Source organism: Mobula birostris, chromosome 13 (assembly GCF_030028105.1).
Source record: "Mobula birostris isolate sMobBir1 chromosome 13, sMobBir1.hap1, whole genome shotgun sequence".
Lineage (NCBI taxonomy): Eukaryota > Metazoa > Chordata > Chondrichthyes > Myliobatiformes > Myliobatidae > Mobula > Mobula birostris.
The window spans coordinates 89,577,326-89,604,174 of record NC_092382.1 but is presented as its reverse complement, the minus strand read 5'-3'; the positions used below and the strand labels follow the sequence as shown (position 1 = coordinate 89,604,174).

The 26,849-nt window shown below is 50.4% G+C and overlaps 2 protein-coding genes across 6 annotated transcripts in view; one reads left to right on the top strand and one right to left on the bottom strand.

Annotated features, from left to right (window-relative positions):
• Positions 1 to 9,353, bottom strand: part of LOC140208037 (uncharacterized) — a 189,740-nt gene extending 180,387 nt beyond the window's left edge. Inside the window, exon 1 of the mRNA XM_072276566.1 lies at positions 9,201 to 9,353. The gene's annotated coding sequence lies outside the window, so the exon portion shown is untranslated. The remainder of the gene's footprint in view (positions 1 to 9,200) is intronic.
• A 970-nt stretch (positions 9,354 to 10,323) lies between these two features.
• On the top strand, positions 10,324 to 25,834 carry LOC140207737 (uncharacterized). Of its 5 annotated transcripts, none has more exons than XR_011888635.1 (3): positions 10,324 to 10,743; positions 12,693 to 12,858; positions 22,876 to 23,052. XR_011888635.1 is itself a non-coding variant. In XM_072276296.1 (3 exons), the coding sequence occupies exon 3, from the start codon at positions 23,727 to 23,729 to the stop codon at positions 25,083 to 25,085; it is 1,359 nt and encodes a 452-aa protein (XP_072132397.1). In that variant the 5' UTR covers positions 10,324 to 10,724; positions 12,697 to 12,858; positions 23,329 to 23,726; the 3' UTR covers positions 25,086 to 25,834. The 5 variants fall into 5 exon arrangements, 4 of the variants coding, with proteins under 4 accessions (XP_072132397.1, XP_072132396.1, XP_072132395.1 ...); XM_072276296.1 differs by lacking the exon at positions 22,876 to 23,052 and adding an exon at positions 23,329 to 25,834 and having other exon boundaries at positions 10,324 to 10,724; positions 12,697 to 12,858; XM_072276295.1 differs by lacking the exon at positions 22,876 to 23,052 and adding an exon at positions 23,329 to 25,834 and having other exon boundaries at positions 10,324 to 10,724.
• Positions 25,835 to 26,849: the final 1,015 nt, after the last annotated feature.

The following is a 26,849-nucleotide window of genomic DNA, read 5'->3' as shown; positions in this document are numbered from 1 at the left end:
CGCTGAGGGTCGGAGAGATGGTCATGGGTGCACAGAGAGTAAAGGGGATGGGGTGTGTGTGTGTGTGTGTGCTGAGGGTCGGAGAGAGGGTCACAGGTGCACAGAGAGTAATGGGGACGGGCTGTGTGAGTGTGCGTTGAGGGTCGGAGAGACATTCACAAATGCACAGAGAGTAAAGCGGACGGGGTGTGTGAGTGTGCAGAGGGACGGAGAGACGGTCACGTGTGCACAGAGAGTAAAGGGGACGGGGTGTGTGTGTGTGTCTGCCAAGGGTCAGAGAGACAGTCATGGGTGCACAGAGAGGAAAGCGGACGGGTTGTGTGTGAGTGTGCTTAGGGTCGGAGAGATGGTCAGGGATGCACAGAGAGTAAAGGGGACGGGGTGTGTGAGTGTGAGTGCTGAGGGTTGGAGAGACGGTCATGGGTGCACAGAGAGTAAAGGGGACGGGGTGTGTGTGAGTGAGAACTGAGGGTCGGAGAGACGGTTATGGGTGCACAGAGAGTAAAGGGGACGGGGTGTGTGAGTGTGCTGAGGGTCGGAGAGACGGTCACGTGTGCACAGAGAGTAAAGGGAACGGGGTGTGTGTGAGTGTGTGTTGAGGCTCGGACAGACATTCACAGGTGCACAGAGAGTAAAGGGGACGGGGTGTGTGAGTGTGCTGAGGGACCGAGAGACGGTGACGGATGCACAGAGAGTAAAGGGGACAGGGGGTGTTTGTGTGTCTGCTAAGGGTCAGAGAGACGTTCATGGGTGCACAGAGAGTAAAGGAGACGGGTGTGTGTGAGTGTGCTGAGGGTCGGAGAGACGGTCATGGGTACACAGAGAGGAAAGGGGACGGGGTGTGTGAGTGTGCTGAGGGTCGGAGAGACGGTGATGTGTGCACAGAGAGTAAAGGGGATGGCGTGTGTGAGTGTGCTGAGGGTCGGAGAGAAGGTCATGGGTGCAGGGAGAGTAAAGGGGATGGCGTGTGTGAGTGTGCTGAGGGTCGGAGTGACAGTCACAGGTGCACAGAGGTTAAAGGGAACGGGTGTGTGTGAGTGTGCTGAGGGTCGGAGAGACGGTCAGGTGTGCACAGAGAGTAAAGGGGACGGGCTGTGTGAGTGTGCTGAAGGTCGGACAGATGGTCATGGGTGCAGAGAGTAAAGGGGACGGGGTGAGTGTGAGTGTGCTAAGGGTCGGAGAGACGGTCATGGGTGCACAGAGAGTAAAGGGGACAGGGTATGTGTGAGTGTGCTGAGGGTCGGAGAGACGGTCACAGGTGAACAGAGAGTAAAGGGGACGGGGAGTGTGAGTGTGCTGAGGGTCGGAGAGACGGTCACGGGTGCACAGAGAGTAAAGCGGACAGGGTGTGTATGAGTGTGCTGAGGGTCGGAGAGAGGGTCATGGGTGCACAGAGAGGAAAGGGGACGGGGTGTGTAAGTGTGCTGAGGGACGGAGAGACGGTCATGGGTGCAGGGAGAGTAAAGGGGATGGCGTGTGTGGGAGTGTGTCCTGAGGGTCGGAGAGACAGTAATGGGTGCACAGAGAGTAAAGGCGACGGGGTGTGTGTGAGTGTGCTGAGGGTCGGAGAGACGGTCAGGGATGCACAGAGAGTAAAGGGGACATGGTGTGTGTGTGTGTGTGTGCTGAGGGTCGGAGAGACGGTCAGGGATGCACAGAGAGTAAAGGGGACGGGCTGTGTGAGTGTGCTGAAGGTCGGTCAGATGGTCATGGGTGCACAGAGAGTAAAGGGGACAGGGTGTGTGTGAATGTGCTGAGGGTCGGAGAAACGGCCATGGGTGCACAGTGAGTATAGGGGACGGTGTGTGACTGTGCTCAGGGTCGCAGAGTCGGTCTTGGGTGCACAGAGAGTAAAAAGGACGGGGTTTGTGTGAGTGTGCTGAGGGTCGGAGAGACGGTCACGGCTGCACAGAGAGTAAAGGGGACGGGGTGTGTGTGAGTGTGTGTTGAGGGTCGGAGAGACATTCACAGGTGCACAGAGAGTAAAGGGGATTGGGTCTTTGAGTGTGCGGAGGGTCGGAGAGACGGTCACGGGTGCACAGAGCGTAAAGGGGACGGGGTGTGTGAGTGTGCTGACGGACGGAGAGACCGTCATGGGCGCAGAGAGAGTAAAGGGGACAGGGTGTGTGTGAGTGTGTCCTGAGGGTCGGAGAGACGGTCAGGGATGCACAGAGAGTAAAGGGGACATGGTGTGTGTGTGTGTGTGTGTGTGTGTGTGTGTGTGTGTGTGCGCTGAGGGTCAGAGAGACAGACATGGGTACAGAGAGAGTAAAGGGGACGGGGTGTGTGTGAGTGTGCACTGAGGGTCAGAGAGACAGTCACGGGTGCACAGAGGTTAAAGGAAACAGGTGTGTGTGAGTGTGCTGAGGGTCGGAGAGACGGTCACGGGTGCACAGAGAGTAAAGGGGACGGAGTGAGTGTGCTGAGGGTCGGAGAGACAGTCACGGGTGCACAGAGAGTAAAAGGGACGGTGTGTGTGTGTCCGCTGAGGGTCGGAGAGATGGTCATGGGTGCACAGAGAGTAAAGGGGATGGGGTGTGTGTGTGTGTGTGTGTGTGTGTGTGTGTGTGTGTGTGTGTGCTGAGGGTCGGAGAGAGGGTCACAGGTGCACAGAGAGTAATGGGGACGTGGTGTGTGTGTGTGCTGAGGGTCGGAGGGACAGTCACGGGTGCACAGAGAGTAAAGGGGACGGGCTGTGTGAGTGTGCGTTGAGGGTCGGAGAGACATTCACAAATGCACAGGGAGTAAAGGGGACGGGGTGTGTGAGTGTGCAGAGGGACGGAGAGACGGTCACGTGTGCACAGAGAGTAAAGAGGACGGGGTGTGTGTGTGTGTCTGCCAAGGGTCAGAGAGACGGTCATGGGTGCACAGAGAGTAAAGTGGACGGGCTGTGTGAGTGTGCTGAGGATCGGAGAGCCAGTCACGGGTGCACAGAGAGTAAAGGGGACGGGTTGTGTGTGAGTGTGCTTAGGGTCGGAGAGATGGTCAGGGATGCACAGAGAGTAAAGGGGACGGGGTGTGTGAGTGTGAGTGCTGAGGGTCGGAGAGACGGTCATGGGTGCACAGAGAGTAAAGGGGACGGGGTGTGTGTGAGTGAGAACTGAGGGTCGGAGAGACGGTCATGGGTGCACAGAGAGTAAAGGGGACAGGGTATGTGTGAGTGTGCTGAGGGTCGGAGAGACGGTCACAGGTGAACAGAGAGTAAAGGGGACGGGGTGTGTGAGTGTGCTGAGGGTCGGAGAGACGGTCATGGGTGCACAGAGAGGAAAGGGGACGGGGTGTGTGTGTGTGCTGAGGGTCGGAGAGATGGTGATGTGTGCACAGAGAGTAAAGGGGACAGGGTGTGTAAGTGTGCTGAGGGTCGGAGAGAAGGTCATGGGTGCAGGGAGAGTAAATGGGATGGCGTGAGTGTGCTGAGGGTCGGAATGACAGTCACAGGTGCACAGAGTTTAAAGGGGACGGAGTGAGTGTGCTGAGGGTCGGAGAGACAGTCACGGGTGCACAGAGAGTAAAAGGGACGGGCCGTGTGAGTGTGCGTTGAGGGTCGGAGAGACATTCACAAATGCACAGAGAGTAAAGGGGACGGGGTGTGTCAGTGTGCAGAGGGACGGAGAGACGGTCACGTGTGCACAGAGAGTAAAGGGGACGGGGTGTGTATGTGTGTCTGCCAAGGGTCAGCGAGACGGTCATGGGTGCACAGTAAGTAAAGGGGATGGGTTGTGACTGTGCTGAGGGTCGCTGAGACGGTCATCGGTGCACAGAGAGTAAAGGAGACGGGGTATGTGTGAGTGTGCTGAGGGTTGGAGAGACAGTCACGCGTAAACAGAGAGTAAAGGGGACAGGGTGTGTGTGAGTGTGCTGAGTGTCAGAGAGACGGTGATGGGTTCACTGAGAATAAAGGGGACGGGGTGTGTGTGTGTGTGTGTGTGCTGAGGGTCGGAGAGACAGTCACGGGTGCACAGAGAGTAAAGGGGACAGGGTGTGTGTGAGTGTGCTGAGGGTCTGTGAGACAGTCATGGGTGCACAGAGAGTAAAGGGGATGGTGTGTGTGAGAGTGCTGAGGGTCGGAGAGACGGTCACAGGTGCACAGAGAGTAAAGGGAACAGTGTGTGTGTGTGCTGAGGGTCGGCAAAACTGTCACGGGTGCAGAAAGTAAAGGGGACGGTGTGTGAGTGTGAGTGCTGAGGGTCGGAGAGACGGTCATGGTGCACAGAGAGTAAAGGGGACGGGGTGTGTGAGTGTGCTGAGGGATCGAGAGACGGTCACGGGTGCACAGAGAGTAAAGGGGACGGGGTGTGCGTGTGTGTGTGTCTGAGCTGAGGGTCAGAGAGACGGTCACGGGTGCACAGAGAGTAAAGGGGACGGGGTGTGTGTGAGTGTGTGCTGAGGATCTGAGAGACGGTCATGGCTGCATAGAGAGTAAAAGGGACGGGGTGTGTGTGAGTGTGTGCTGAGGTTCGGAGAGACGGTCATGGGTGCACAGAGAGTAAAGGGGACAGGGTATGAGTGTGCTGAGGGTCGAAGAGACGGTCACGGGTGCAGAGAGAGTAAAGGGAACGGGGAGTGTATGAGTTTGCTGAGGGTCGGAGAGACGGTCATGGGTGCAGAGAGAGTAAAGGGGACTGCGTGTGTGAGTTTGCTGAGGGTCGGAGAGACGGTCACGGGTGCAGAGAGAGTAAAGGGGACGGTGTGTGAGTGTGCTGAGGGTCGGAGAGACGGTCCCGGGTGCACAGATAGTAAAGGGGACGGGGTGTGTGTGTGTGTGTGTGTGTGTGTGTGCTGAGGGTCGGAGAGACGGTCACGGGTGCAGAGAGAGTAAAGGGGACGGTGTGTGAATGTGCTGAGGGTCGGAGAAACGGCCATGGGTGCACAGTGAGTATAGGGGACGGTGTGTGACTGTGCTCAGGGTCGCAGTGTCGGTCTTGGGTGCACAGAGAGTAAAAAGGACGGGGTATGTGTGAGTGTGCTGAGGGTCGGAGAGACGGTCACGGGGTGCACAGAGCGTAAAGGTGACGGGGTGTGTGAGTGTGCTGACGGACGGAGAGACGGTCATGGGCGCAGAGAGAGTAAAGGGGACAGGGTGTGTGTGAGTGTGTCCTGAGGGTCGGAGAGACAGTCAGGGATGCAGAGAGAGTAAAGGGGACATGGTGTGTGTGTGTGTGTGTGTGTGTGTGTGTGTGTGTGTGTGTGTGTGTGTGCTGAGGGTCAGAGAGACAGTCATGGGTACAGAGAGAGTGAAGGGGACGGGGTGTGTGTGAGTGTGCACTGAGGGTCAGAGAGACAGTCACGGGTGCACAGAGGTTAAAGGGAACAGGTGTGTGTGAGTGTGCTGAGGGTCGGAGAGACGGTCACGGGTGCACAGAGAGTAAAGGGGATGGAGTGAGTGTGCTGAGGGTCGGAGAGACAGCACGGGTGCACAGAGGTTAAAGGGAACAGGTGTGTGTGAGTGTGCTGAGGGTCGGAGAGACGGTCACGGGTGCACAGAGAGTAAAGGGGACGGAGTGAGTGTGCTGAGGGTCGGAGAGACAGTCACGGGTGCACAGAGAGTAAAAGGGACGGGGTGTGTGTGTCCGCTGAGGGTCGGAGAGATGGTCATGGGTGCACAGAGAGTAAAGGGGATGGGGTGTGTGTGTGTGTGTGTGTGTGTGTGTACTGAGGGTCGGAGAGAGGGTCACAGGTGCACAGAGAGTAATGGGGACGTGGTGTGTGTGTGTGTGTGTGCTGAGGGTCGGAGGGACAGTCACGGGTGCACAGAGAGTAAAGGGGACGGGCTGTGTGAGTGTGCGTTGAGGGTCGGAGAGACATTCACAAATGCACAGAGAGTAAAGAGGACGGGGTGTGTGTGTGTGTCTGCCAAGGGTCAGAGAGACGGTCATGGGTGCACAGAGAGTAAAGTGGACGGGCTGTGTGAGTGTGCTGAGGATCGGAGAGCCAGTCACGGGTGCACAGAGAGTAAAGGGGACGGGGTGTGTGTGAGTGAGAACTGAGGGTCGGAGAGACGGTCATGGGTGCACAGAGAGTAAAGGGGACAGGGTATGTGTGAGTGTGCTGAGGGTCGGAGAGACGGTCACAGGTGAACAGAGAGTAAAGGGGACGGGGAGTGTGAGTGTGCTGAGGGTCGGAGAGCCGGTCATGGGTGCACAGAGAGGAAAGGGGACGGGGTGTGTGAGTGTGCTGAGGGTCGGAGAGATGGTGATGTGTGCACAGAGAGTAAAGGGGACAGGGTGTGTAAGTGTGCTGAGGGTCGGAGAGAAGGTCATGGGTGCAGGGTGAGTAAAGGGGATGGCTTGAGTGTGCTGAGGGTCGGAATGACAGTCACAGGTGCACAGAGGTTAAAGGGAACGGGTGTGTGTGAGTGTGCTGTGGGTCGGAGAGACGGTCATGGTTGCACAGAGAGTAAAGGGGACGGGGTGTGTGCGAATGTGCTGAGGGTCGGAGAAACGGCCATGGGTGCACAGTGAGTATAGGGGACGGTGTGTGACTGTGCTCAGGGTCGCAGAGACGGTCTTGGGTGCACAGAGAGTAAAAAGGACGGGGTATGTGTGAGTGTGCTGAGGGTCGGAGAGACGGTCACGGCTGCACAGAGAGTAAAGGGGACGGGGTGTGTGTGAGTGTGTGTTGAGGGTCGGAGAGACATTCACAGGTGCACAGAGAGTAAAGGGGATTGGGTCTTTGAGTGTGCTGAGGGTCGGAGAGACGGTCACGGCTGCACAGAGCGTAAAGGGGACGGGGTGTGTGAGTGTGCTGAGGGACGTAGAGACGGTCATGGGCGCAGAGAGAGTAAAGGGGACATGGTGTGTGTGTGTGTGTGTGTGTGTGCGTGTGCGTGCGCGCTGAGGGTCGGAGAGACGGTCACGGGTGCACAGAGAGTAAAGGGGACAGAGTGAGTGTGCTGAGGGTCGGAGAGACAGTCACGGGTGCACAGAGAGTAAAAGGGACGGGGTGTGTGTGTCCGCTGAGAGTCGGAGAGATGGTGATGGGTGCACAGAGAGTAAAGGGGATGGGGTGTGTGTGTGCTGAGGGTCGGAGGGACAGTCACGGGTGCACAGAGAGTAAAGGGGACGGGCTGTGTGAGTGTGCGTTGAGGGTCGGAGAGACATTCACAAATGCACAGAGAGCATAGGGGATGGGGTGTGTCAGTGTGCAGAGGGACGGAGAGACGGTCACGTGTGCACAGAGAGTAAAGGGGACGGGGTGTGTGTGTGTGTCTGCCAAGGGTCAGCGAGACGGTCATGGGTGCACAGTGAGTAAAGGGGATGGGTTGTGACTGTGCTGAGGGTCGCTGAGACGGTCATCGGTGCACAGAGAGTAAAGGAGACGGGGTATGTGTGAGTGTGCTGAGGGTTGGAGAGACAGTCACGGGTAAACAGAGAGTAAAGGGGACAGGGTGTGTGTGAGTGTGCTGAGTGTCAGAGAGACGGTGATGGGTTCACTGAGAATAAAGGGGACGGGGTGTGTGTGTGTGTGTGTGTGTGTGTGTGTGTGTGCTGAGGGTCGGAGAGACGGTCAGGGATGCACAGAGAGTAAAGGGGACATGGTGTGTGTGTGTGTGTGTGTGTGTGCTGAGGGTCGGAGAGACAGTCATGGGTACAGAGAGAGTAAAGGGGATGGGGTGTGTGTGAGTGTGCACTGAGGGTCAGAGAGACAGTCACGGGTGCACAGAGAGTAAAGGGGACGGGGTGTGTGTGAGTGTGCTGAGGATCTGAGAGACGGTCATGGCTGCATAGAGAGTAAAAGGGACGGGGTGTGTGTGAGTGTGTGCTGAGGTTCGGAGAGACGGTCATGGGTGCACAGAGAGTAAAGGGGACGGGGTATGAGTGTGCTGAGGGTCGAAGAGACGGTCACGGGTGCAGAGAGAGTAAAGGGAACGGGGAGTGTATGAGTGTGCTGAGGGTCGGAGAGACGGTCATGGGTGCACAGAGAGGAAAGGGGACGGGGTGTGTGAGTGTGCTGAGGGACGGAGAGACGGTCATGGGCGCAGAGAGAGTAAAGGGGACAGGGTGTGTGTGAGTGTGTCCTGAGGGTCGGAGAGACGGTCAGGGATGCACAGAGAGTAAAGGGGACATGGTGTGTGTGTGTGTGTGTGTGTGTGTGTGCTGAGGGTCGGAGAGACAGTCATGGGTACAGAGAGAGTAAAGGGGATGGGGTGTGTGTGAGTGTGCACTGAGGGTCAGAGAGACAGTCACGGGTGCACAGAGAGTAAAGGGGACGGGGTGTGTGAGTGTGCTGAGGGTCGGAGAGACGGTCACGGGTGCACAGAGAGTAATGGGGACGGGCTGTGTGAATGTGCGTTGAGGGTCGGAGAGACATTCACAAATGCACAGACAGTAAAGGGGACGGGGTGTGTGTGAGTGTGCTGAGGGTCGGAGAGACGGTCACGGGTGCACACAGAGTAAACGGGACGGGGTGTGTGAGTGCTGAGGGTCGGAGAGACGGTCATGGGTGCACAGAGAGTAAAGGGGACAGTGTGTGTGTGAGTGCGCTGAGGGTCAGAGAGATGGTCATGGGTGCACAGAGAGTAAAGGGGACGGGGTGTGTGAGTGTGCTGAGGGTCAGAGAGATGGTCATGGGTGCACAGAGAGTAAAGGGGACGGGGTGTGTTTGAGTGTGCTGAGGGTCGGAGAGACGGTCACGGGTTACATAGAGTAAGGGGGACGGGGTGTGTGTGAGTGTGCTGACGGTCGGAGAGACGGTCAGGGATGCACACACAGAGAGTAAAGGGGACGGGGTGTGTGTGTCTGAGCTGAGGGTCGGAGAGACGGTCACGGGTTACATAGAGTAAGGGGGACGGGGTGTGTGTGAGTGTGCTGAGGGTCGGAGAGACGGTCAGCGGTGCACAGAGAGTAAAGGGGACGGGGTGTGTGTGTGTGTGCTGAGGGTTGGAGAGACGGTGGTGGGTGCACAGAGAGTAAAGGAGATGGGGTGTGTGTGTCTGAGCTGAGGGTCGGAGAGACGGTCACGGGTTACATAGAGTAAGGGGGACGGGGTGTGTGTGAGTGTGCTGAGGGTCGGAGAGACGGTCAGGGATGCACACACAGAGAGTAAAGGGGACGGGGTGTGAGTGAGTGCTGAGGGTCGGAGGGACGGGCTGAGGGATCCACTCTGACCATCTGCCGGCCATCCAACAGGATCCAGATACACAAGACCGGGGTCTCCGAGCTCCTTGTCGATACCTCACGCCTTCGCATGTCTCCTCCTACCTCTCGGCGATATATTAGACTCCGGCCAGAGGAGACGCTTCACAAACGGCCCAACTTCCCTCAGAGGGAAATGGAAATGTCAGAAAACGGGACATTTACTTTGTGATTTGTTCGCTTTGACGGAGAGATCGACGCCAGAACGGAAGACGGATTCAGCGGGGGTACCGCCTTCTCCGCTTGTCCTCTTCTGCTATTGGTTGTAACCAGTGATTGACATTCCTTTCCACCAATGGCAATAGCACAGCTCCTGGGCAGTGTTGGTTTTCAGCGGCGGGGAGGAGTGATCACGTGATTAGTAGCACAGTCGTTAAACCGACCAAGCTCGAGCACAGCAGCGCGTAGGTGACGTAAGACACAGTGCAAGTGAGGGAAGATCCCGGTGTGGGTACCCGTGTGACGTCAGGCGCTGGGTGGGGGCGGGGTGGCTGTGTGACGTTTCCTGTGGGGGAGCGCTCGTGTTTAAAAGCACCTGAATGGACGTTTCTTATGATTTCAGCGGGACAACAACATTAATCACGGGTTTCATCACTGAATCCAGTGTTGTGAGATGTAAAGTCCCCTGTTATGTGTCCGGCTGTGCCGTGTTGTTGGTGGAGTGGGTAGCGTGGTGTTTGTCTCGATTCGGGTCACAACACCAGAATTGCCAGCGGGGTCCACACACAGTGTATTAGTGACCAGAAAACCTCCCGTCCCTGCAGTCTCTGTCTCCTGGTAAACTCAACACCCTGACAATGTGGACCATAGACACCCCTTCCTCACCCGCTCCGTTTTTATTCAGATATGTTTCCCCTTCCTTCTCGGTCCTGAAGAAGGGTCTCAAATTAAAACGTCGACTGTTGACCCTTTTCCTTAGATGCTGCCTGACCTGCTGAGTTCCACCAGCATCTTGTTTGTGTGGCTCTGGCTTTCCAGCACCTGCAGACGTTCTCATGTTTGTGATTTACCACTCCGTTGTCCCTCCAGCTCCGGCCACTGGTGGCGGTGTGCGGACCTCCGGCCACTGGTGTCGCTGTGCGGACCTCCAGCCACTGGTGGCGCTGCATGGACCTCCGGCTACCGGCGGGGATTTGCAGACCTCCGGGCACTGGTGGCGCTGTGCGGACTTCCGGCCACTGGTGGCGCTTTGTGGACCTCCGGCTGCCGCCGGCGATTTGCAGACCTCCGGGCACGGGTGGTGCCGCCGCAAACCTCCTGCTGAACGCAGCGCGGTGCCGACCGCAGCTGTCGCCGGCGGCCGTGAGGAAGGGTCTGATCCGGATATTGTGTGAATCGGGGGCTTGCTGCAGTGGGAAAGGCCCGGGGTCGAGTTCTGCCGGACGGCTGCAGGCTCCGGGCTTTCCGGTCCCGCAGCCCTTGTTTTAGCTTTGCACCCGAGCCCGGCCTGTCAGATCAGTTCGTTGTGGTTCCCAGACTGGGAGGGGGTTTGGCTGATCTGTATCCGAAAGTCTGTGCAATTCCTCGCAGTCATGGGCAGACTAATTACCATGCAAATGCGTGAAGTGTCCGGATGAGAAACTTCCAATGGTGTGTTGATAAAAATTTGGTGAGGGTCAAAGTTCATATGCCAGTTCTTATTGTTTGTTCTAATTTTGTCATTTTAGGATCTTTTGTGCAGTAGTATGTACTATTCATTCACTAACTGTGTATTGCTGGAGGATCATCAGTGATCATCGGAGAATTCTTCCCCACATGGTTCCGTCTGCTCATCCCTGCCCATCTTGTTCAACCTTTGTCCTGTCTCCCCACCCTCCCTCTTCAGTGAGATGCATCAACCATCTGGGTCAACCTTGGTCCACCCTGTGTCCCACCTCCTTAATGTTATATATCAGCAATCTTTCTTCTAACCTTTGTCTTCATTGCGAAGTGTTCTTTTGCACCTTTGGCCTCACTGAGTTATTTCCAGAATCAGTTTTTGTTAGCTGGAACGCCAGAGGGTCATCAGGTACCAGTTCTGTTGTGCATTGGTGTGGGAGTGCTAGTGTTTGAACTGTGACTGGCTGACACACTGCAGCATTTTACTGGCAGCAAAGAGTACTGGGAGAGTTGGTGCTTGGGCTATAATCCTGTGATCTACATTCCAGGCATGTGGAACTGTCAGTGTTTTGACTTTGACCTTGGTTAGTGCTTCTACAGATGGGGCTGGATGGTTGTCCTTATGCAGTGAAGCAGAAACTTTGAGCAGCTGGACATTGGTTGTGGGGAAATCCCAGATTGCACTACCCAGTGTGAGATGCGGGGACGATGTGTGAGACTCTCAGGGTCGGTGAGTGGCAGATTCAGCTGTGTGACTCTGAGGTTGGGTCCTGGGATATCACAGTTTTTGATCCAGGTAAAATGGACCCGGGGATCAAGCTGCCAGGGTTTATGAGATGTTGAGCGAGTATTTCTGGTCTAGGTTCAAATGTTTGTTTCTGGAGTTCCTCTGGAAACAATGGCTGTTAATCTGAGGAGAGAATGAGTTTGTATTCCCTCCGTCACAAGGAGAGGCTGTGATTAAATGGGCTGTTCTGTGTTTGAAATAGACCTGGGGGTTCAGTGTTCGAACTGTGTTTGGAAATTCCTCCTCACTGTCACCTGTCTGTCAGGCATTGGAAATCAAACAGAAGCTCAAGTTGCTGGAGATCTGCACAAAAAATGGAAAATTGTGAATCCATTCTGACGAAAGATTGTGAACCTGAATCGTTAAATTTGTTGCTGTCCCCACAGCAGTTCCTTACCTGTTGAGCGATTCTGGTGATTCCAGTTTATTTTTATTACGTTGACTCTGGAATGGTTTACATTTCCTGATTGTCTGTTATACTTGGGAATGTGTTCAGTGCAGTTGTTGCTAACCAGGTTTACAAGAATAATATCAGGAATGATCGTCTTTATGTATGAGCAGCATTTGATGGTTCTGGACCTGTGCTCACTGGAGTTCAGACGGGGTGATGAAAGGGGAGGTGGTTAAGTAAACCTACTAAATGCTGAAAAGCCTGGATACAGTGGACATGGAGAGGATGTTTCCATTAGACAGAGAGTCTGTGATCTGACAACACACTCAGAATAAAGATGCTTCCCTTTAAAACTGAGATGAGAAAAATTTCTTCAGCCAAAAGATGGCTGATGTGTGGAATTTGTTGCCACAGAGGGTGGTTGAGGCTATCATTTGTGTGTATTTAGGGCAAAGATTAATATCTTCATGATTGCTAGGTAGCTTTGGGGTTACAGGAGGAAGGCAGGAATATGGTGTTGGAATAAATCTCAGCCATGGTTGAGTGGTGGGGCAGCCTTGATGGATCGAATCACCTAATTCTGTTCCTGTGTCTTATGTCTCACCATGACTGAACGATGATTCTTTCCTATCCCTTATCAGGTTTTGTGATGTTTCAGGGACAGTTACAGATTTGTTCACTGAGATCATTATATTTGTGTTCAATATTTAGATTTCAGTGAGCAGAAATATTTTGTTCTCCTTTGTATTGTTAATGTGCTTCATTATCTTTCATGTTAAAGTTAGACCTGCGGTGAGAGATTTATTGGAACAATACCCCACTGGAAGTGAACCACAACTGAAGATAAGGGAACAGCAGCAAGTGAACCAGCCCGAGGACTGAGAGCACCAACTGGAGAGAACCTTTCTGACTCAGGGTTTCCATTGATTCAGTCAGGAGCAAGTTTGGTGAGTCTCATTTACTCAAACACTGGTCCTTTAGACATTACATATCTGCACAAAGTAAGGTAGGGAATAGTTGTGGCAAGACAGAATGTGCCCAGAAATACCAGTTATGCCTCTGTCAGACCCTGTTGCAATCACTCCAGATCTGGTAATGTTCTGTGAGTATCCCAGGTCTTTAAAGTCACTCACATTCCCTCAGTGTTTGCTCATTTAAAGAACATTTAAAGTGGCCCATGAGTGAGTGGGCCAGTGAAGGAGTGGAGCTTTCAGGCTTTGACTCGAGAGATTCTGGTAGTTTTGGCAGTTGGTCTGTGCAATCAAGTCAATCAAGATTTGAATAGATCAGCAGAAAGCCATTGATTAGACAATCAAGATTTGAATAGCTCAGACTCAGCAGAAAGCAGCTGATTGGGCAGTCATTTTGAAAAGCTCAAACAGATAAATAGAGGGATAGCTCAAGCGAAGCGGCCAGTGAGTGAGTGGGCCAGTGAAGGAGTGGAGCTTTCAGGCTTTGACTTGAGAGGCTTCAACGAGAAGAGGCAGAGGATGAGCTAGCTCGCAGTTAGTCTTTACAATGTCTCCTGAGACAGTGATGTGCCTCTCATGTGAGATGTGGCAGTCATAGGGGAACTCCTCTCTCCCGCAGAGTCACATCTGCCAGAATTGCATACGGCTGGGCGATCTGGAAGACCGTGTAAGGAATCTGGAGCAGCAGCTGGATGGCCTTCGACTCATAAGGGAGAATGAGGCAGTCATAGATGAGAGCTACAGGGAGGTAGTCACACCTAGGCTGTCAGAAGCAGGTCGTTGGGTGACAGTCAGAGGGGGGAAAGCGAAGGTGAGCAGACAGGTAGTGCAGAGCACCCCTGTAGCCATTCCCCTGAATAATAAGTTTACTGTCCTGGATACTGTTGGTGGGGACGACCGACCAGGTGTGAGCCACAGTGGCAGGGCCTCCGGCACTGAGTCTGACCCTGTGGTGCAGAAGGGTGGGACGGAGAAGAGTAGAGCTGTCATCATTGGAGACTCTTAGTCAGGGGAGCAGACAGGAGATTTTGTGGACGTGAGAAGGACACCCACATTGTTTGTTGCCTCCCGGGTGCCAGGGTCTGGGATGTCTCTGACCGGGTGCACAACATCCTGGTACGAGAGGGAAAGCGACCAGAAGACGTGATACATGTTGGGACCAACGACATAGGCAGGAAGAGGGATGAGGTCCTGAAGTGTGAGTTTCGGGAACTAGGCAGAAGGCTGAAGATCAGGACCTCAAGGGTGGCGTTCTCAGGATTGCTGCCAGTGCTACGTGACAGAGATGGTAAGAATTGGAGGAGATGGCAGTTGAATGCGTGGCTGAGGAGTTGGTGCAGGGAGCAGGGTTTTGGATTTTTAGATCATTGGGATCTCTTCTGGGGAAGGTGGGACCTGTACAGATTGGATGGGTTGCACCTGAACTCGAGGGGGAGCAATATCCTTGCAGGTAGGTTTGCTAGCATGGTTCGGGAGGGTTTAAACTAATTTGCGAGGGGGATGGGACCCAGAGCAATAGAGCAGTGAAAGAAGTACATGGAGTAAAGCCAGATCTAACATATAGAGAAGCTTGAGGAAAGTGAAGCAGAATAAACGGTGTAAAGACAGTAAGGTAGAAGGGCTGAAATGTGTGTACCTCAATGCAAGAAGCATCAGGAACAGAGGTGATGAACTGAGAGCTTGGATACATACATGGAATTATGATGTAGTGACCATTACAGAGACTTGGCTGGCACCAGGGCAGGAATGGATTCTCAATATTCCTGGATTTCAGTGCTTTAAAAGGGATAGAGAGGGCGGAAAAAGGGGAGGAGGGGTGGCATTACTGGTCAGGGATACTATTACAGCTACAGAAAGGGTGGGTAATGTAGCAGGATCCTCTTTTGAGTCAATATGGGTGGAAGTCAGGAACAGGAAGGGAGCAGTTACTCTATTGGGGGTATTCTATAGGCCCCCTGGTAGCAGCAGAGATACAGAGGAGCAGATTGGGAGGCAGATTTTGGAAAGGTGAAAAAATAACAGGGTTGTTATCATGGGTGACTTCAACTTCCCTAATATTGATTGGCACCTGATTAGTTCCAAGGGTTTAGATGGGGCAGAGTTTGTTAAGTGTGTCCAGGACAGATTCCTGTCACAGTATGTGGACAGGCCGACCAGGTGGAATGCCATACTAGATCTAGTACTAGGTAATGAACCAGGTCAGGTCACAGATCTCTCAGTGGGTGAGCATCTGGGGGACAGTGACCACCGCTCCCTGGCCTTTAGCATTATCATGGAAAAGGATAGAATCAAAGAGGACAGGAAAATTTTTCATTGAGGAAGGGCAAATTATGAGGCTATAAGGCTAGAACTTGCAGGTGTGAATTGGGATGATGCTTTTGCAGGGAAATATACTATGGACATGTGGTCGATGTTCAGAGGTCTCTTGCAGGATGTCAGGGATAAATTTGTCCCAGTGAGGAAGATAAAGAATGGTAGGGTGAAGGAACCATGGGTGACAAGTGAGGTGGAAAATCTAGTCAGGTGGAAGAAGGCAGCATACATGAGGTTTAGGAAGCAAGGATCAGATGGGTCTATTGAGGAATATAGGGAAGCAAGAAAGGAGCTTAAGAAGGGGCTGAGAAGAGCAAGAAGGGGGCATGAGAAGGCCTTGGTGAGTAGGGTAAAGGAAAACCCCAAGGCATTCTTCAATTATGTGAAGAACAAAAGGATGACAGGAATGAAGGTAGGACCGATTAGAGATAAAGGTGGGAAGATGTGCCTGGAGGCTGTGGCAGTGAGCGAGGTCCTCAATGAATACTTCTCTTCGGTATTCACCAATGAGAGGGAACTTGATGGTGAGGACAATACGAGTGAGGTTGATGTTCTGGAGCATGTTGATATTAAGGGAGAGGAGGTGTTGGAGTTGTTAAAATACATTAGGACAGATAAGTCCCCGGGGCCTGACGGATAAATCCCCAGGCTGCTCCACGAGGCGAGGGAAGAGATTGCTGAGCCTCTGACTAGGATCTTGATGTCCTCTTTGTCTACGGGAATGGTACCGGAGGATTGGAGGGAGGCGAATGTTATCTCCTTGTTCAAAACAGGTAGTAGGGATAGTCCGGGTAATTATAGACCAGTGAGCCTTACGTCTGTGGTGGAAAGCTGTTGCAAAAGATTCCTAGAGATAGGATCTCTGGACATTTAGAGAATCATGGTCTGATCAGGGATAGTCAGCATGGCTTTGTGAAGGGCAGATCATGTCTAACAACCCTGATAGAGTTCTTTGAGGAGGTGACCAGGCATATAGATGAGGGTAGTGCAGTGGATGTGATCTATATGGATTTTAGTAAGGCATTTGACAAGGTTCCACATGGTAGGCTTATTCAGAAAGTCAGAAGGCATGGGATCCAGGGAAGTTTGGCCAGGTGGATTCAGAATTGGCTTGCCTGCAGAAGGCAGAGGGTGGTGGTGGAGGGAGTACATTCAGATTGGAGGATTGTGACTAGTGGTGTCCCACAAGGATCTGTTCTGGGACCTCTAATTTTCATGATTTTTATTAACGACCTGGATGTGGGGGTAGAAGGGTGGGTTGGCAAGTTTGCAGATGACACAAAGGTTGATGATGTTGTAGATAGTGTAGAGGATTGTCAAAGATTGCAGAGAGACATTGATAGGTTGCAGAAGTGGGCTGAGAAGTGGCAGATGGAGTTCAACCCGGAGAAGTGTGAGGTGGTACACTTTGGAAGGACAAACTCCAAGGCAGAGTACAAAGTAAATGGCAGGATACTTGGTAGTGTGGAGGAGCAGAGGGATCTCGGGGTACATGTCCACAGATCCCTGAAAGTTGCCTCACAGGTGTTTAGGGTAGTTAAGAAAGCTTATGGGGTGTTAGCTTTCATAAGTCGAGGGATAGAGTTTAAGAGTCGCGATGTAATGATACAGCTCTATAAAACTCTGGTTAGGCCACACTTGGAGTACTGTGTCCAGTTCTGGTCACCTCACTATAGGAAGGATGTGGAAGCATTGGAAAGGGTACAGGAGATTTCCCAGGATGCTGCCTGGTTTAGAGAGTATAGATTATGATCAGAGATTAAGGAAACTAGGGCTTTACTCTTTGGAGAGAAGGAGGATGAGAGGAGACATGATAGAGGTGTGCAAGACAATAAGAGGAATAGATAGAGTGGATAGCCAGCGCCTCTTCCCCAGGGCACCACTGCTCAATACAAGAGGACATGGCTTTAAGGTAAGGGGTGGGAAGTTCAAGGGGGTTATTAGAGGAAGGTTTTTTACTCAGAGAGTGGTTGGTGTGTGGAATGCACTGCCTGAGTCAGTGGTGGAGGCAGATACACTAGTGAAGATTAAGAGACTACTAGACAGGTATATGGAGGAATTTATGGTGGGGGCTTATATGGGAGGCAGGGTTTGAGGGTCGGCACAACATTGTGGGCCGAAGGGCCTGTACTGTGCTATACTATTCTATGTTCTATAACTTGCGTCCTCTGAAGTAGCTTTTCATGGGTTCTGAGTGTGGAGAGGGAAAGAGAGGTATTACCATCTTGCAAAAAGATGTAATTGTTTGAAATTACTTGCTGCAAACTCACTACCCATACCCTGTACATTCTCAACCAGATTATTGACATAGATGACAAATAGCCATGGGTGTAATCATGGGGAACTGCACGAGGCGCGGGCCTAGAGTCCAATAAAGAGCCTCCCATCTGCTTCCTACCATCCAGCTGTTCCCAGACTCTGGGCTCTGTGACAAACACAATCTTAGTAGCAAGATTAGACAGTGATTAATATAAAGAGAGATTTTTTGCTTCCTGAAGGCTGTCTGATGCAATGGATCAGATCGTCCCTTGCTTATCACTTAATCTGCCCTAGGACCCATTCTCCCGGGTGACACTGTGTCCGATAACCCACATCCCCAACCTCTCTCCACCCCGCCAGTAGCCCCACAACTTTCCCACCATTTACCCCACACCTGTACACGTAAACAGATCCACATCATCGACATCCACTCTCACAGCTTGGGGAAGCTCAACTAACTGATCCTACATTCCCAGCCCAGACTGTCCAGCTGTCTGGCTCGGTCCTGGCCCTTTCCCTCTGGACCCGCCCCTCGATTTACACAAACCCGAGATCATTCTCTTCCTCATTGCTGCCCAACCAGGAGAACCAGCGGCAACAGCTGGGGTCGGCACTGTGCTGTGATTTGCAGGAGGTCCCCGCGGCGCCACCAGTGGCCGGAGGTCGGAGGGACAACGTAGAGAATCTGGCTGTTGGGTTCTTTCACTGTGACACCCCCGAACTCTGCATTAAATCCATCCAGCCAAATCTGGACCAACTTTAACGACCAACAAGTATAATTCCTCTCAGCAATCAGCTATCTGAATGATTCACTCACTTTTAGAGGAAGGGATACCTACACTGTTGGGGTGTTTAGATTGCCAGGAGATAAGGACCACAGGGATGAGAGGTCTTCTGTTAACTGATACGAACCTGTCTTTACCCTGCTGGCAATTCCGGTGTATATTAGCAAAACTGTTGTTTCTGAAAATACTAAACAACGAGACACTGCACTGACTGAACCACCCCAGACCAGATCACCCTGGAAAGTCCTCCTCAGAAACATTGGGGTTTTGTGACCCAGCTCGAGACAAGCACCACACCGCCCACTCTATGGACAACATGGCAGAGCAGGGTATCTTGCAAGGTACTTTAAGTCACACAACGTTGGATTCATTGATGAAACCCATTAAGTTTCCTTTGTTCACCCCCTGAAATCATTAAAAATGTCCATTAAACAAACTCTCACCCACATGTGACATCATTTTGGTGCCCCCACATAAAACATCAGAGCAAAATTAGACCATTGGGCCCATTGCTCCTGCTCTGCCATTTAATCATGCCTGTTCCAATTTTCCTCAGTCCCAGTCTCCTTCCTTTTCCCTGTAAACTGTCATCAATTAAGAATCTAGCAACCTCTGCCTTTGATATCCATAAATACTTGGCCTTCACAGCTGCCCGTGGCAAAGGATTCTACAGATTCACCACTCTCTGGTTAAAGAAATTCCCCCTCATCTCCTTTCTAAAAGAATGCCCCACTATCCCCTTTAATCTGAGGCTGCGTCCTCTGGTCCCAGACTCTTCCCAATACAGGAAAAATCCTCTCTACGTCCACACGATCAAGGCCATTCACCATTTGATAGGATTCAATGAAATCATCCTTCATTCCTCTGAATACAGGTCCAAGAGCCATCAAATGCTCTTCATATGGCAGGCCATTCAATTCTGCACTCATTTTTGTAAACCTGCTTTGAACTCTCTCCAGTGTCAGCACATCCTTTCTGAGATAAGGGGCCCAAAACTGCTGAGAATAATCCAAGAGCTTTGTAAAGTCTAACATTACATCCTCACTTTTATATTTTAGTCTTCTTGAACTGAATGTGAACATCATGTTTACCTTCCTCACTAAAGACTCAACCCACAAATTAACCTTTAGGGAATCCAGCACAAGGACTCCCAAGTCCATTTGCACCTCAGATTTTTTGTACATTCTCTCCATTTAGAAAATAGTCAACCTTTTCATTTCTTCTAGCAAAGCGTATAATCATGCACCTCCCAACATGGTATTCTATCTGTCATTTCCTTGCCCATTTTCCTGATCTTTCTGTAGCCTTCCTACTTCCCCAAAACGACCTGCCCTTCCACCTATCTTTACATCCCCTGCAAACTTTGCAACAAAGCCATCAATTCCATCATCCAAATCATTGGCATAAAACATGAAAAGAATCGTTCACAACATAGAACTCCACTAGAAACTGGTAGCCAGCTAGAAAAGGTTGTCTGTATTCCCACTCGTTTCCTCCTGCCAATCAGCCACTACCTTTTCCCTGTAATAACATAGGCTCACAGCTTGTTAAGGAGCTCATGTGTTGCACCTTGTCAAAGGCCTGAAAATCCAAGTACACAACATCATCCAATTCTCTTTTGTCTACCCTGCTTATTATTTCTTCAAAGCATTCCAACAAATTTATCAGGCAAGATCTTCCCTTGAGGAAACAAGCTGACTCCGGCCTATTTTATCTTGTGCCTTCAAGTACCCCAAATTCACATCCTTAACAATCGACTCCAACACTGTTCAAACCACTGTCAGACTTAGTGGCCTATAGTTTCCTTTCTTCAGCCCCTCTCCCTTCTTGAAGAGTGGAGTGACATTTGCAATTTTTCAGTCTTCCAGAGCCATTTCTGAATTAAGTGATTCTCGAAAGATCATTACTAATGCCTCCACAATCTCTCCGGTCACCGCTTTCAGAACTGTGGGTGCAAACCATCTGGTCCAGATGACTTATCTTCCTTCAGATCTTCAGTTTCCAAAGAACCTTCTCTCCCTGTGGTCCCTTCTGTACAGGTCCCACCTTCTCTAGAAGAGAGCCATGGAACCAAAAATCTTATCCCCTCCTCTTCCCTCCCCCCTCCACATGCCTGATGTTATGCATGGGTTTGCTACACCGGGGTCTGACATCATGTGTGCAGTTCTTTACATCTGGGTTTGTTTCTAGTGGTTGTGGAGTTTAATCTTTCTTCCGTTCAGACAAGGGAGTGAGATCCAGATCTGTCACGTCCTCTCATCAAGGGTGGGCATTTTTTTTCCATTGACTCCATTCCACTGTTACAAATTGCCGAAGTGCAGCCAATGTTTTGAAGCATATCACCCTATTAATGCTAGAAGGAAGCCTTTTCTGTTTTTTCGGCTTCTGAAACATTTGTACACTTCAGTGCAATATTTCTCCAGAAGTTCCAGAGAAGAAGCTCAGTCTGTCTAATACTTCCACACAATTAAAGTGGGGAATCATTTATTATTGTCATGTACGGAGGTTCAATGAAAATCTTGTCTTGCATACCATCCTCTCAGATCAACACATTACAACAGTAGAAAATAGTAAAACATCAACAGAGTGTAACAAAGCATTATGGTTACAGAGAAAATCCACTGCAGGTGGACGTATGGTGCAAGTCACATCAAGTTACCTTATGAAGTCAGGAGTCCATCTTATAATGCTGAGGAATATTCAGTTTGCTTATAACAGCGGAATGGAAAATGTCCCTAGGTCTGGTGGTATGCTTTCTGTTTTTTTTTGTTTTCATTTATCTTCGACCCGATGGGTGGTTGAGAATCCAGAATGTCTGGTCTGGAGTTCTGGGAATCTTTAATTATGTTGTCTGATTTACTGAGGCTGCAGGAAGTATAGAGAGAGTCCATGGAGGGGAGGCTTGTTTCCATGATGTGTCCACAGTTCTCTTCTATTTCTTGAAGTCAAAAGAAGAGAGTAGCCGTACAAAGGTGTGAAGTATCTGGATGAGATGCTTTGTATGGTGTAAACTTAAATTCGCCGGACCAGTAACCACATCACAAACAGTTCTTTACATTATCCTTTTCACCAGTTTATTTGTTTGAACTCAGCCGGTGAGAAGCTCAGAGCCAAGCATCAGAGTCTGAATTCCTCTCCCTCTGGTGGCTCGTGATGAATCTCTGTCTAACATGCAGAAACGCTACAATTTATAGAACTAGCAAAACAAAGAGGACTTCAATTCAACTGGTATTCCCACCAAGTCTGTTCGAGCAAAACATAATTTCTTAGATAAGAGGGTTTTAATTACAAATGAATGTTCTGTCCAATCCTTATCAGTTATTCTCTTTTGTTAGACAAAGGAGGGAGCTTAGTTCAATTTGTGTCTCATGAGAACTCAACTCTCCATAACGTTCCCAAGAGACATCTGTGAGTCATTAATCTAAACAAGCTGCAAGCAGATTCCTCAGTGAAGAACAAAACAGAAATTTGCACACTTTCCAGAACAGAGCACACATAATTTTGCACTTAATTTTAACCCGTTATTTACAAGAGTCCAAGAATCATTTCTTATGTCCCCCAATACCAGAGTGTGGTAGCAGATGATTGCCTCTCTGCCTGGAGGCCTGTGACTAGTGGTGTGCCACAGGGATCACTGCTGGATCTGTTGTTGTTTGTCATGTATATCAGTAATCTGGATGATAGCGTGGTAACTGGATCAGCAAATTAGTGGATGGCACCAAGATTGGTGGAGTAGTGGACAGTGAGGAAGAATATCATGGCTTGCAGTGTGATCTGGACCAGCTGGAAAAATGAGTTGAGAAATGGAAAATGGAATTTAATGCAGACAAGTACGAGGTTTTGTGCTTTGGTAGGACGTACCAGGGTAGGTCTTACACAGTGACTGGTCGGGCACTGAGGAGTGTTGTGGAAGAAAGGGATCTGGGAATACAGGTCTAGGTTTCACTGAAAGTGGTGTCACAGTTCGATAGGGATGGAAAGAAAGATTTTGGAACATTGGCCTTCATAAACCAAAGTACTGAGTACAGGAGATCGATGTTATGTTGACTTTGTACAAGACATTGGTGAGACCTAATTTGGAGTATTGTGTGCAGTTTTGGTCACCAACCTACAGGAAGATGTGAAAGAGATTAAAAGAGTTCCCAGAAAATTTGCAAGGATGTTGCCAGGTCTGGAGGACTTGGGTTATAAGGAGAGATTGAACAGGTCTGGGCTTTATTCCTTGGAAAGTAGAAGATTGAGGGGAGATTTGATGGAGGTGTATCAAAATTGTGAGGGTTAGATGGGGTATATACAAGCTGGCTTTTTCCACTGAGATGGTGTGGGACTACAAACAGAGGCCATGGGTTGAGGGTGAAAGGTGAAATATTAAGGGGGACATGCAGGTAAACGTCTTCACACAGGCAGTCATCCAGGTGTGGAATGAGTAGCCAGCACAAGTGGTGCATGCAAGCTCAATGTCAACATTGAAGAGGTTTGTATTGGTATCTGGATGGTAGGGGTATGGGTGTAAATAGGTTAAATAGTTCAACACAAGCTAGATGGGCCAAAGGGCCTGTTTCTGTGTTGTACTTTTCTGTGACTCTGTGACAAGCACAAGAAATAATACTAATGTTCATTTAATTCCTTTTAACAGCTGTGAAGACCAACCATTCATCTGGGCAGGAAATGTTTACATGGCGTTAAAACTGTGGCACTTTACATTGACAGTAGATAAAAGAAAATCCCAGCTGCACGTCCGTCAACTTAGGCTATTTGTGTGAGAGTCTTTCACTTACTGTGGGGCCAGGAACCCATGCAGCTCAGTGGGAACAGGGAGTAATACCAATGGAGAGAGTCAAACTGAGCCAGGTCACAGATTGGAGATGGCAGAAATGCCCCATTCTTATAGAGACAGGAAGAGCATCAGAGAGTTTGATGGTCATTCCAGATACCAGCACTGTGCCCAGTTAGAAGATAATTTCTCTCTCCAACTTGGGTTGAACCTCACTGTAACAGTGTGATAGCAGATCACACCTTGGTGACTAAAGTGATCTCATCTGAAATGTTGTCCTTCACCCATTGATGGATTCTGTAAATCTTTTTTCAGGTTAAAAATGACAAGGAATTTATCTACGGGAATCGCCAACACAACACGCCAGTTTTGCTGTCTCTGTCCACGTATATAAGAAGTGGAGCAGGGGATTCACTCAATCATCCTTCCTAGTCAGACTGTGGGGAGGGTTCACTCGATCATCTGACCGACTGGCAGGCCTGTCAGTTTACACAGGGGAGAGGCCGTTCACCTTTTCAGACTGTGGAGATTCAAGGTCATCTCATGAAGGTACATCAGCAAATTCACACTGGACAATGCCATTCACCTGTTCTGTGTGTGAGAAGGAATTCAGTCGGTCTTCCCACCTGTGGACACACCAGTCAGTTCACACCAGGCGGAGGCTGGTCATCTGATGAATTTGTGGGGAAAGATTCACTTGGTCATCCACCCTAATGGCTCATCAGCGAGTTCACACTGGGGAGTGGCCGTTCACCTGCCCAGACTGTGGGAAGGGATTCACTTGGTCATCTAAACTGAAGGTACATCAGCGAGTTCACACTGGAGAAAAGCCTTTCACCTGCTCAGACTGTGGGAAGGGATTCACTCAGTCATCCCAACTGAAGGAACATCAGCGAGTTCACACTGGAGAGAGGCCGTTCACCTGCTCAGACTGTGGGAAGGGATTCACTTGCTCATCTCATCTGAAGGTACATCAGCGTGTTCACACTGGTGAGAGGCCATTCACCTGCTCAGACTGTGGGAAGGGATTTACTCAGTCATCCCAACTAAAGGAACATCAGCGAGTTCACACTGGAGAGAGGCCATTCATCTGCTTGGACTGTGGGAAGGGATTCAATTGCTCATCTAATCTACAGAGACACCAGCGAGTTCACACTGGAGAGAAGCCATACATCTGCTTGGACTGTGGGAAGGGATTCACTGAGTTAACTAGCCTACAAGCACACCAGTCAGTTCACACTGGAGAGAGACCATTCACCTGCTCAGTGTGTGGGAAGGGATTCACTCGGTTAACTCAGCTGAAAGAACATCAGAGTGTTCACACTGGAGAGAGACCATTCTCCTGCTCATCCTGTGGGAAAGGATTCACTCGGTCATCTGACCTAATGGCACACCAGCGAGTTCACACCGGGGAGCGGCCGTTCATCTGCTCGGACTGTGGGAAGGGATTCACTTGCTTATCTAATCTGAAGGTACACCAGAGAATTCACACTGGGGAGAGGCCGTTCACCTGCTCAGACTGTGGGAAGGGATTCACTCAGGCATCAAACCTGCAAGAACACCAGCGAATTCATACTGGGGAGAGGCCATTCTCCTGCTCAGACTGTGGGAAGGGATTCACTTGCTCATCCCAACTGAAGATACATCAGAGAGTTCACACTGGAGAGAGGCCGTTCACCTGCTCAGACTGTGGGAAGGGATTCACTTGCTCATCCCAACTGAAGGTACATCAGAGAGTTCACACTGGAGAGAGGCCATTCACCTGCTCAGACTGTGGAAAGGGATTCACTCAGTCATCCAAACTGAAGGTCCATCAGCGAGTTCACACTGGGGAGAGGCCGTTCACCTGCTCAGTATGTGGGAAGGGATTCACTTTGTCATCGTACCTACTGAGACACCAGTCAGTTCACACTGGAGAGTGGCCATTCATCTGCTCAGTGTGTGGGAAAGGATTTGCTGAATCATCCTCCCTACAGAGGCACCAGTCAGTTCACACTGGGGAGTGGCCATTCACCCGCTCAGACTTTGGGAAGAGATTCTCTCAACCAAATCAATCAAATGTGCATCATTGAGTTCACACAGCAGTTCACCTGCTGTGAATGTGGGAAGGGATTCACTCAGTCATCTGACCTTTTGTAACTCTTGCTTCGGCTAGCAGCTTCACATAGGGGGTGATAGCCCCCCAGCCCGGCCAAACTTAAGAAATCTCGTTTGGGTGGATGCTGTCTGATGTGTTCCTTGTTACAAATCAGTACCCCAAAATAACAAACAGTGCACAATATTTGATTAAAAGATTGAGCTTCATAATTCTTACTTTGACTATAGGGTGAATAAAGAAAACAAAAAAAAAGAAAATGGGCCCACTCTCTCCATTCATGTCTTCTCATCTCTCCCCTCAAAAGACCATGAAAATCTCTCTTCCAGACTCGCAAGAAAGAACATTTCTGTCATTGGATAGCCCTGCACTCCAAAACCCTGTTATTTCTATTCATAACCTAACCATTGCTGCTGCAGAGAAACCATTACCTCAGCAGTGAATCATTACAGAGAGGCCATTACATTAGCAGTGAAGACTTGCAGCATGTTACACTGGTGACACACTACTGGGTTCACACTGCAGAGAAAGTTTCAATAAGCTGCATGCTGAATATTTGTCCATCACCGTTGCTGAGTGCAATTTCGAGAGTGACTGTCGGTGCTGAACTCTGCAATTATTGCTGCTGCTCAGCACACCCAGTTCTGCACCCTGGTCACTGGGCATGGCAGGAGTTTCTTCTGCTGCACATTCACCTTTAATGGGACTGGAGTTTAATATTCTGGATCTGAGACAAATAAATCAGTTCTATTTTAAACTCTGTCTCCAGTACTTAGTGAATTTATAACACACCTAGTGTACAGTAGAGAGTCAACTCAGGCCGGCTGGACCCTGCCAGTGATTCAGTTCCACAACAGTCCTTTGAAATCCTGCCCTGTTGTTCCCCTCTCGCTCTCCCTGTGGTGATGGGTTCCAAACAGTCACCACTCTGTGGGTAAAGAGGTTTCCCTTGAATTTTCTGCAGACTGAAGAAGTTGAGCTGACTGCAGTTCTGTCTGAGATGTTCTTTGTCCCTCTCATCTCTGGGCTGAGGAAGAATGACATTGGTAGTAAACCTCCTTATTCAGGGCTCATTTCCACATTTTGGGTCATTTTCCCTGCTTTTAAAGGGTTGTTAGAAAACGCCACTGTCCTCTAAAGACTGAAAGCAGAATGGGAAACCATTAGTTGTATTTTCAACGGAGCAGGATCAGAAACCAGAGGCGGGTCCGTACAGGGCAGAATTTGGGGCTCTGAACGATGGTTGGGGTAAGAACGTATGATGAGGAGAAGGGAATCAGCAGCGGGGTGTGGCAACGAATGACAGAGTAGCAACGTTTGGAAGTTGATTGACAGTGAAAATAACAACAACTTATATTCCGTCTGGGTAATAACGCCTTATATTCCGTCTGGGAAACAACACCTTATATTCCGTCTGGGAAACAACACCTTATATTCCGTCTGGGTAGCCTCCAACCTGATGGCATGAACATTGACTTCCCTAACTTCCGCTAATGCCCCACTTCCCCCTCGTACCCCATCGTTATTTATTTTTATACACACATTCTTTCTTTCACGCTCCTTTTTCTTCCTCTGTCCTTCTGACTATACCCCTTGCCCATCCTCTGGTTCCCCCCACCCCCTTGTCTTTCTCCCCGGACCTCCTGTCCCATGATCCTCTCATATCCCCTTTGCCAATCACCTGTCCAGCTCTTGGCTCCATCCATCCCCCTCCTGTCTTCTCCGATCATTTTGGATCTCC

Excerpts from the sequence above, each read along its gene's own strand:
- LOC140207737 (XM_072276296.1), top strand. The coding sequence starts at position 23,727 with ATGGCTCATCAGCGAGTTCACACTGGGGAGTGGCCGTTCACCTGCCCA.